This window comes from Fusarium proliferatum (assembly GCF_900067095.1).
Source record: "Fusarium proliferatum ET1 genome assembly, contig: FPRO_scaffold001, whole genome shotgun sequence".
Lineage (NCBI taxonomy): Eukaryota > Fungi > Ascomycota > Sordariomycetes > Hypocreales > Nectriaceae > Fusarium > Fusarium proliferatum.
In genome coordinates, this window is record NW_022194790.1 from 3,765,118 (window position 1) to 3,775,664 (window position 10,547).

The 10,547-nt window shown below is 50.9% G+C and overlaps 5 protein-coding genes across 5 annotated transcripts; 3 read left to right on the forward strand and 2 right to left on the reverse strand.

The window, feature by feature from the left end:
• Nucleotides 1-444: 444 nt before the first annotated feature.
• FPRO_00855 (uncharacterized protein) lies at nt 445-1,195 on the forward strand (the record flags this gene model as incomplete). The annotated part of the gene is made up of 2 exons (XM_031221804.1): nt 445-841; nt 894-1,195. 2 exons carry the CDS (start codon nt 445-447, stop codon nt 1,193-1,195), a joined length of 699 nt encoding a protein of 232 aa, XP_031075617.1.
• Nucleotides 1,196-1,700: 505 nt separating this feature from the next.
• FPRO_00854 (uncharacterized protein) lies at nt 1,701-4,166 on the reverse strand (the record flags this gene model as incomplete). The annotated part of the gene is made up of 1 exon (XM_031221815.1): nt 1,701-4,166. The coding sequence occupies one exon, from the start codon at nt 4,164-4,166 to the stop codon at nt 1,701-1,703; it is 2,466 nt and encodes an 821-aa protein (XP_031075618.1).
• A 244-nt stretch (nt 4,167-4,410) lies between these two features.
• FPRO_00853 (related to RNA 3`-terminal phosphate cyclase-like protein) lies at nt 4,411-5,625 on the forward strand (the record flags this gene model as incomplete). The annotated part of the gene is made up of 1 exon (XM_031221826.1): nt 4,411-5,625. The coding sequence occupies one exon, from the start codon at nt 4,411-4,413 to the stop codon at nt 5,623-5,625; it is 1,215 nt and encodes a 404-aa protein (XP_031075619.1).
• A 72-nt stretch (nt 5,626-5,697) lies between these two features.
• Nucleotides 5,698-6,824, reverse strand: FPRO_00852 (uncharacterized protein; the record flags this gene model as incomplete). The annotated part of the gene is made up of 2 exons (XM_031221837.1): nt 5,698-6,484; nt 6,544-6,824. 2 exons carry the CDS (start codon nt 6,822-6,824, stop codon nt 5,698-5,700), a joined length of 1,068 nt encoding a protein of 355 aa, XP_031075620.1.
• A 384-nt stretch (nt 6,825-7,208) lies between these two features.
• On the forward strand, nt 7,209-9,005 carry FPRO_00851 (putative phenylalanine-tRNA ligase beta chain; the record flags this gene model as incomplete). Its single annotated transcript, XM_031221848.1, has 2 exons — nt 7,209-7,799; nt 7,866-9,005. The coding sequence occupies 2 exons, from the start codon at nt 7,209-7,211 to the stop codon at nt 9,003-9,005; spliced, it is 1,731 nt and encodes a 576-aa protein (XP_031075621.1).
• Between the last annotated feature and the right edge of the window lie 1,542 nt (nt 9,006-10,547).

Genomic DNA, 10,547 nt, shown 5'->3' on the forward strand with positions numbered 1-10,547 from the left:
TCTCTCAGTTTTACCCATGCCGTTCCATTGTTATCGTAACATCCACCAAATTGGTGTAAGTCGTGTGCCTACCTACTCTGGGTGTTAATACAGAGAAGGCTCCACTCTTTTTATTGTTAGGCCGCGCCTATTATTCTTGCACCTCTACTCTGATCTGCACTTGCCCCAAAGGGGCCAACTTCATACCTTTGGAGAAGCTCATCGCAACAAGCTTCAATAAATTTTGTGCAGATTCCAGGCACATTGTTCGGGTATGCGCTGTGAAGCCATAGCCTTAAGTACCGATGACGGCCAAGCTTTGCTCCCGCGACATCGATATTGAGACGAATCAGCAACTTATCAACTTTCAAACGCTTTCCTTTGACGATCGCAAGCCGAGCGCCCCAGTGACCTAATCACCATTTTACTCTCGCACATAGAAACTACAACAATCACCAGACAAATATGACGACACCCCCGTCTCTATTTCACGCGCTTCTCCGGCCCTCCATACTCCAGATATTACGCTCAACCGGATATCATTCCACGCGCCCCGCGGTCCTCGACTCTTTGACAGATCTTGCCGCCCGATACCTGTCGCTTCTCTGCCAAACTACTGCCCAGCATGCGATGCATAATCAAGGCGACAGCGCTGACTTCACAATCGCTGATATACGGATGGCGCTTCAGGACGCGGGTGCGCTGATGCCAGAGCGCGTACCTACCGAAGAGATGTGGCGCGGCGAAGAGGACTTGCGCGGAGTTGAAGAGTTTGTAGCGTGGTTCGCGGGACAGCGCATGAAGGAGATGATGGAGGTCGGTAGTGGGGACGGTGAGACGGATGCTACAGATTATCTCAATGGTTGGTTCCTATCGATGGCTTCCAGGAAGCACAGCTGACAGCGGCTTCACAGCTTTGAAGAAGAAACACAGTAAAACCGGCGAAGACGCTAAGTACCACGGCACGATACTCGGCCGTGGCCACGACACAGGCGAGATCCAAGTCGAAGGAGGGTCAGAGACGACCATCGCCGAATGGATCTCCAACCGTGCCTCGCCCCAAAGCAGCCCGACGCCCGGCGAAGAACAGCAGCCTGATGAAGATCAGCCTCCACAGCAGCAAGCACCTCAACAAAACGGCCATGCTAGTGACGATGATTCGGGGCTGAGCTCGGTCGGTGATCGTATAGATCAGGATACAATGGACTTGTCATAGTGAAAGACAGCGGCCGGGCAAAGCGAGACAAGCAGGCTATGGGAGCGGTGGTAAGAGTGATTGGTTCTTGGTTAATTGCATAGCGACGGAGTTCTTCAGGGAGGAGGGCGGCTAAGCTAAAGGGAATGAAAGATACTCGTTGGTCTCAGGGGGCTTTTTCTAGTCAGGGTTTCTTGCTGCTTTATTTGGGCTGATTTAATACCAAGTAGACGTGCACATGCAGAGCACTTATACGAGCGTTTCTAGAATTACATTTCATGATTTTTTCTTTTGTCAACCCTGAATGTTTCGTTGGGTATTCGGGGCCTTGGTGTTCTCTCAGAAGCAGAGTAATGTGTATATGCTCATGCAATGTTGTCTTCTATCATAAATCTTGATGAATGCTGCTTCTGCGCATATCTAGCATATAGAGTTACAGTGGGCATCGCCGAGCCCTTTTACACTATTATACATGATTTGAGTACATCAGCGATTATCCAAGCGCTGGCCATCAATGCTTCGCAATTTACTCCTTTGCCCCTTTTCGTAACACATCATACACCCCCATCTGCTCTGCAGCTTCCTTGAACATCTTTCTCCTGAGAGCATCGTCGCCTTCGGTGGGCCAATATCGCTTTTGTAGATATTCAAAAAGCGCCTCGCCGCGACGCTGACCCTCAAGACGAGAAGCATCTCCCTCGGCCCAAGAGAGAAGACCACGATCAAGATCTCGCTTGGCAGTCATGAGACGGCGTCGATGGGTCGGCGAGTCCCATTGCAACTTGGTCGTCTCCAACATCAGCTCGAGAACGAGCGTTTCGGGAGGTATGAAACCGAAAGCATCACGGAGAGTCGACAATGCAACGACAAAGCCTGTATTATCCTTGATGCGACGGAAAGTATGTAGGATCTTACGTGCGAGCTGACCACCCATGCCATCGGGTTGGAAAACATGTCTGAACTTGACAGTCTCGGCGAACATGGCACGAGTGGGCTCAGCCTGATCGGGTACAAAGCCAGCTGAGACGTGGAGGCGGTTGACGGCAAGCGTCTTCCATAAAGCGCTAAATGTATAGGGATCAGGCTCAATGCCCTTTTCCGATACGAGCGTTAGGTATAGGTTTATAGCTTCCTTCGATTGTCCTGCTTGGATGTACGACTCGAGGAGCTGATTGATGATGAAGGAGTCAGCCTTCATATCCGCTTCACGGAAAGCTTCCCAGAGCATCAGAAGTCGATCGTGTAAATCTCTCACTCGATAGTTCTCCGCCAATAGAGAGAAGGTTTCCAGGGTTGCTCGTGGTAGAGGTAGAGTGTCGTCTTTCTGTAAAGGCTCGCTTTGCAAACCCACGTCATTTCCTCGAGATTTGACGAACCGAATTCGAGTCTCAATCATGCCCCAAGCCATTTGATCCGCCTTCTCGAGATCTTCAATACCGCCAGCCCGTTGCCAAGCCGCGATGAGACCATTCAGCTGGATAGGAGCTGGCTCAATACCCTTTTGGCCCATAAAGTCCACAACGCTGTGAGCTCCGTTCAGATCGCCAGCACCAATCAACCTCTTCAGCCACTTTCCAAAAAAGAACTTGTTGGCGACCACTGATGGCATATATTTTTGCTTCTTCAAATCGATTTTGCCATCGCTCATCATGTCAACGAAGGCATACAAGGCATTCTCGGTCTGGTGTGTAGTCAGGAAGTATGATATGACTTGATCATAGTCAGCTAGCTTCATATCGTCTCCAAGAAGCTCGCGGAGTTGGCGGTAGGCAGCCCAAGCCTTCCCCTGTGCCTCTTCCGTGCCCAACTCAGACCATGTCCTAATTAAAGGCATCAGAATGCGAGGGTCGGACTGCTTCTGGACTAGTTTGCTGATGGCTCGCTGTGCCTCTTCCAGATCACCTGTTCGGCAATACATCCTCACTCCAAGCTCCCAGAACTCTTGAAATGTTTCGGCATTTTCGTTCCCAAGTGTGCTCAGACATCTCCTCCAGTTCTCGATTGCTTTCGACTCCCATCCATCAACAAAAACCGCCTCAATTGTGAGGAGTTGCTGAGCAGGGTTCAAGGTCACGTTTGCCTCGCTCATGTCTCGAGCGAGAAGTGCAATATGTGATAGGCGATGAATATTGACAGACTCATCGGCTGAGAAGATCTTCCACAACAAATCCCATACTTCAAGGGGGACATGACTCCAGCCGTGAGCTAGAGACAATCTGGCTGAGTGATAAGCCTTGAACACCCCTTGCACAGTCTTTGCTGTGAGTTTGACATCGCGGCGATGATCCCTGGCAGTCTTTGATAACGCAGTATTGAGGCGGGCAATCTTTTTGCGTTGGTTAATTGTCCATGGCTTTTCCGGAATTTGAGGTAACGTGATTCGAGAACCCAGATTACCAAATCCTGGCAAGCCTGGAAGTTCCGAGTCCAGTCTCTCCAACAGCTCTTTTGGTAGGTCTGCGCCAGTTTTGTCAATCTCCTCATCGATCGCGGCTGTATATGCGTCCAACTTGGCAATAATTCTCTCGAGGTCGGCTGCCGTCTTCATGTTCTGCCATTCGGGGCCCAGTTGATCAACCACATCCTGAAAAGCTTCTTTTTCGTCCTTTCCACCGATATCGTCTTTGATTTCCAGAAGTGCTTCCTTGAGACCTGATGTATCGACTTCGTTCAGTGATGCGCCAAACGCTTCTTCTCCAGAAAGTTCAGTTCTCTTGTTGTTGTCTTGCTCGAAGAACCGCACACTGAATGACTCGTTTCCGTCCTTCTTGGGATTTCGAAGAGACTTAATCCGGTCAATGTACTGCTGCAGCTCAAATCTGCTGGGCTTCTGTGCGGCAGCATCATCGATTGATCGCTGTGTAGTGGCTTTGGTACTATATGATGCCGCTATTCGTAGTCGTGCCGGCCGTTGTCGAATTGCCAACCGGCAAGTTCGACATATTGTGTCATTGCTGCTTCGTAGCTCGCGTAAAAGCGGTCGGCCCGCCATTCTCAACACATAAGGGCCCAAGGTAAAGAAGAAGCTTTGGCGAGACTGACGCTGAACCTTTTTCAGAGGTTATCGATAAGAATTTGAAGAACGGATCTGCCACTTACAAGAGGTTTGGGGAAGCCATCCTCACCGCCTTCTGTATTAGGCTGCAAAGGCAACTTTTCCAGTGGCAGAAATTAATTTTTGTTTGGTACTCGTCGGAGGGCTGAAATATTGCGACTCCCAAGATAACAGCAGCAAAATGTCGAATTCCACGCCAGAATTCCTCCGATTCACAGGACATAGATCCTTCACCCAGCGTCTAATTCTCTCGACGCTGACTGGTAGACCTATCCACATTTCCAAAATCCGAAGCACATCGCCTACGAATCCAGGTCTTGCCCCCCATGAGATTTCCTTCTTGCGCCTGCTTGAGGCTGTCACCAATGGCAGTTCCATGCAAATCTCTTATACCGGTACCACTATAACATATCACCCTGGCCTGATCACCGGAACTATCGCTGGTTTTGGCGCTTCCGACGGCGATGTCATTGAGCACAACGTCTCTGTTAACAATACCCGCGGCGTCACCTACTTCCTTATGCCTCTCTGTTTACTTGCGCCCTTTTCCAAGGCGCACATGAACGTCCGATTCACTGGTCCTGGCGTTATCACATCGTCCACCGAGACAGGAGACATATCCGTCGATTCTTTCCGAACTGCCATCCTCCCTCTCTTTGCCTTGTTTGGCATCCCTCCTGCGCGCATAGAGCTTAGGGTACTTCAACGATCATGCGCTGGACCCGGTGGAAAGGGTGGCGGTGGCTGTGTGGAGTTGCGATTTGCAAGTCAAGTGCGACTACCGAAGACTCTGCATCTCAACCGAAGCCCTGGTCGGATAAAGCGCATTCGCGGTGTCGCATACTGTACTGGAGTATCTGCCTCCAACAACGCCCGCATGATTCACTCAGCACGAGAGATCCTGAATCCTTTGGTTTCCGACATTCATATCGCTGCGCAGTATGACCAAGCACCTCTTGTACCCACTGGCGACAAGGCAGGAAGCAAGAGACGGCTTGGAATAGGATTCGGCTTGAGTTTGGTCGCTGAGTCAAGCGCTGTTGGAATTCTCTACTCTGCAGACGTTGTCGTTCCTCCCCAGGGCGGCATTGTTCCTGAGGATATTGGAAAGCAGTGCGCTTTCCAGTTACTGGAGAACATCTCCCAAGGTGGCTGTGCAACCCAGGTTTCAGCCAAGACTATGCTTGTGCTTATGGCTATGGGGTCGGAGGATGTTGGCCGTCTAAGAATCGGTAGGGAAGTGCTCGCAAACGAAGAGATGGTTATCCTTGCGAGGGATCTGAAGACATTTGGCGCAAGCAGTTGGGGTTTGAGGGACGTTGGGGACGATACGAATGATATCATTGTTTCTGTTAAAGGCACTGGCGTTGGTAATGTTGGAAGAAAGATAGCGTAAAAGCACAGGATAATCCATTTATACATTTCCGATTTCAGACCTTGAAAATTATTCAAACGCGCTAAATTGATATCATTGTCTATCGTTCTGAACTGTTCGAGCTGGCACATTGAGACCTCGTCTCCGCGCTTCAATGGAAGCCATAGTTGCTCCATAGCTAATTGTACGGAGAGAATATGCGGCTGTTCTCTCAATATTCAACGCTGCATTGTGAAGTGAGTGAAGGACATGATATTCGCCGATGATCGCATTTCCGGAACTCAGGACATCAGACAGATGTGACCGTGTTGGTTCATGGATCGGTGGTTCTCTAGCCGACGGCTCTGATTCTCCCGAGGTTGAGTTGGCCTCTTCAGTTGTACTGGTGCGTCGCAAGGGTTGCAACTCGATGCCATCCTCCTCATCAGCTGGTAATGAGCCGGGCATGTCCCTTGATACTCCACGCTCTTCCGCATCCAGATCTTCTATGGTAGGACCCATCTCCTGAGCCACGTCAGGTACCATAGGTCGGAAGGTCTTAAGAGTCACCCGTAGTCTCTCCCGCTCAGTATGGACCGTCAGCATTAAGCATTGGACGGCGAGGATCATGACATCTACTAGAACATAGTAAATGCGAGAGGTGGGGGGCTTTTGCCCTATGAAGTCGATCACCAGGCCACCGTGCATATAGCCTCGGTGGTAGTCAGGACCGACAGGCAGAGAAACAAAGATATGCAGAAGTATGCAAATGATGTTGGGAATGAGAACGAGACACACGTGTATAGGACTCGCAGGCATTAAGAACGGAAATGATTCATCCTTCGGCGTGAGGTATAAGTACTGGCCAACAGATCTTAGGATGAATCGAAACATTGAGCACCTAGAGGGGCATCACTGGTAAGCGGAGTTCAGGAAAGATGCGCAAGTGGTCGAACATACTCCATATAGTACAATCCACTCAGCTCCGCGAAAACCAGGGTATCAAGACTCCTGAGCAAATGTGTGACCAATTCCAACTTTCTCGCTAATCCAGGGTTGCGCTTCTTCCTGCTTTTCTTCTTCTTGCGACGCTGAGGGTGCAACTGGGCGCGCGACCGAGCTGATCTCGAATGCTCGCGTGGTAGGTTCCATGTGACACGGCTGCCGGATGAAACATTGACTGATTCGGCCGTGGAAGCTTCATTCGGCGCCGTAGAGCTCGGCGAGGCATCATCGCTCATTCTCGAGTATCGTCATCTACATCTGCATCTGAAGGGGAGCTAGTTCTGCATGAGCAGGGTGACAGCTCAGGAGAAGCACGTGTGGCTCATGAAGTGTTGGTGGGAGGTGTATGGCTGCAGCAGAGAGTTGTCTAATAGATTCAAGGTATGTATAGCAATGTAGTTTCGACTGGCGCTATGGGAATGTATGATATCGACTACAGGAGGCTCGTGAATTGAAGTGAGTTGTTGCAACATGAAGCGACTTGAGGCGCCATGATAAGATTGCAGGGATTACATGTAACAACCGCCAGGGCTTAGGTGCATCGGCAGACTCATCCATACCTACTAAAGATACCTGGGTCCTACTTTTGGCACTCTGGCCGGAAAAAGAATGGCCCGATGATGGCGGGACAGATGCCTTCCCACAAGCACCTACCAGAGTACCCCGCCATCGGACCGCTAAGGTATGGTGGGCGACGCAGCACTCCAACGGCCCAAATAATTTCTGCCCTCCGTGACTCAGACGAACAACGACAGGTCAAGAAGAGCCAGCTCGCCATTTTGCTCTTGGCTCCTCACAACCCAAAATCCTCCGACATGACGACTTCAAGCTCCGGTCCTTCAGGGGATCTCACCTCCCAGATCCTTCAGGCCCTGTCGGAAAAAAGCCCCTTGCTCTCCTCAGAGGCCTTCCCCACTATCGCCTTCCAGGACATCAAGGCTGCACTTGATCGTCTGGCTTCACGATCTATGATCACATACGAGACAATTGATAAGGAAGAGGCTATCCTTGAGCCCGAAGCGGAGCAAATTGCCGAGCATGGCAGTCATGAGGCGCGTGTTTTTGAGGCGCTTCGAAACGCCGTGGAGGGGTTATCGATCCAGGACCTTGAGAAGGCCATTGGCGACAAGACGGTGACCAAAGTCGGACAGGGCAAGGCTTTCAAGGAAAAGTGGATTAAGAAGAGCGCCGACGGCAAGCTGGTAGCCACTGTATGTCGAGCTCATAAGTTCTATATATGGATTTGGATCCAGCTGTGAGCTAACCTCAAGTAACAGGCTGAGTCCATCGAAGATGTCACCCGAGCGCAGCTACAGAAGATCAAGGAGACACGGACACACGAGCCCAAAATCTTGACCGATCTGCGAAAACGAAAACTTATCAAGATGCAAAAGGTCATCAGCTTCAAGATTGAAAAGGGGCCCAAGTTCGCCCTCGAGATTCAGAAGGAGGAGACCGACTTGACAGCCGACATGATTGCTTCTGGATCATGGAAGACTGCCAACTTCAAGCCCTACAACTTCAAGGCTCTCGGCGCGGACCAAAATGCTGGCGCACTTCACCCCCTGAACAAGGTCCGACACGAATTCCGACAGATTTTCTTCGAGATGGGTTTCGAGGAGATGCCTACCAACAAGTTTGTCGAGACTGGATTCTGGAACTTCGATGCCCTCTTCGTGCCCCAGCAGCACCCCGCCCGTGATCTTCAAGATACCTTCTACATCTCAGACCCCAAGGTGGGAGACGCGCCACGATCAGAGGAAGGACAGAACACAGAGGAGTACTGGGAGAACATCAAGCAGGTCCACCAGAACGGCAAGTTTGGGTCAATCGGTTACAGATACCCCTGGTCAGCGGAGGAGACTAAGAGACTGGTGCTCCGAACCCACACTACTGCCATTTCAACGGCTATGCTTTACAAGCTAGCAGCGCAGAAGGGACCTGATGGACGCCCACCTCCAGCGCGATACTTCTCTATTGATCGTGTTTTCCGAAATGAGACAGTTGACGCAACCCATTTGGCTGAATTCCATCAGGTTGAGGGTGTTATCGCCGACTACGGTCTTACCCTTGGTGGTTTGATGGAGTTCATGGAAGTCTTCTTTGCCAAGATGGGCATCACCAACCTCAAGTTCAAGCCGGCCTACAACCCTTACACCGAGCCCAGCATGGAAATCTTCAGCTATCACGAGGGCCTGGGCAAGTTGGTGGAGATCGGAAACAGTGGCATGTTCCGACCTGAAATGCTGGAACCCATGGGCCTGCCAAAGGACATGCGGGTGTTTGGCTGGGGTCTGTCCCTGGAGCGACCGACCATGATCAAATACAAGATCTCTAACATCCGAGAGCTGCTGGGCCACAAGGTTGATCTCAACTTCATCGAGCGGAACCCTGCTGTGAGATTAGAGAAGGAGTAAAAGGTTTTTTATGGATCTGTAATAGGTAAAAAATAAGAACAAAGGAAAGATACGTATGATGCCTGCTGTGTGTCTTAGAGAGCGGCATCTAGAGGACCCGGTGTAGCTGGTAGTATCATGACTAGACGAAATAAGAAACAAATTGGGAAACCCCGTTCAAGCATACGTATGTACGTCTGGATCTGAGATTAGGGGTCCCCTGACGAGATGATGGCTGATGAGGACAGACCTTGACTAGAGACGGGAATCGAGGCTTAAGATGGAGTCGTGTCGTCAGTGAAGCTTGTCTCAGAGATAGCGCCCCACAAGTAATGAAGCAATTCACATCGTTGACGGTGATTACGCACACGACAGCTGGACCCTTGTTTTGAGGATTCTCGGCAGTTAGTATTGTCCTAATGTGTCTAATGGTAGACTGGTATTAGTGTCTGTGAGCCTGATTCTTTTCCATGTGATCGATGGCATTACATGATAACCCACGACTGCAAGTTGCGAGTCCAGCTACTGCGTTCCCCCGCTTTCGGCATCTTCCTTGTCAGCTTTGTCTCTCGATGGCTCTTGGGCCCCACGGCTCCGAACAGATCGGCCCCACGACCCTTGAGCCCCGCCCCGCGTGTCTGCAGGCTAGGACGGGTGCATCCACTTCAAACCTCGTCATTGAGATCCAGAGATGACTTTGACGTCTGTTATTCATGACGGCTATCGAGGATGTGCCTGCACCCTGTACCTACGTAATGCTCACAGTACCATATCGCCCTGCGTCTCGAGGAAGCAAACGAGCAGCTCGGAGTAGGCAATTGATCCTCATGAACTTTGTAAAATGCAACGCTGCCTGCAAGCAAGCATTGGCTTATGCATGATACCTAAGGTAGGTAGCTACTTGTCGGTTGCGGCCTGGGGACAGTAAACGCCTGTGGCGTCCTTCCCCGCGTACAGTTACTGGCGGTTGTGATTCCCCTGCCAAGTTGATGGGTGGTGTGACCTCTCTCAGCTCTGCTTTGAGGCCTTGACAAGACCTCCCAGGTTCTCCGCGTTTGGATTGTAGGAGGGATCAGCAGTAAAGGGATCAAAGAGTCATGATGCTCACTGTTCATAAGCGAGATGCGCATCGTTTCACCGTTTCGACCCCCTCGAAACTTTACCTCAGATTCGTAGGGAAGCTTTTCCAGTATGCGACGATCGCAACGTGCTGGTTGGCCATATAGCTCCCCAAGGGAACTGTCACAGACAGCAAAACAGAGGCGAATGGGGACGCCACTTTTGTCATGGTCTGGTTGGCTATGCTCCAAAAAGGATGTCCGGCACGTTTGAATGGGATGTCCGGCAAAGCTTATGTATTGATGCATCTATTGGCCAGTTCGCTTGCAGCTCTACAGTGATGATGGGTGATTGACATCTTCCCGTGGCACGCGAGATCAAGCCCTGGCTTGGTCGAGGCATCCCTAGCTCAGACAGAGTAGCACTTGCTCTTCCCTTTGCTGCAACAAGAGAGGGAAAGGTCCATGGATCGACGTGAACTGGCCTGATCTCCCCCCCCCCCCC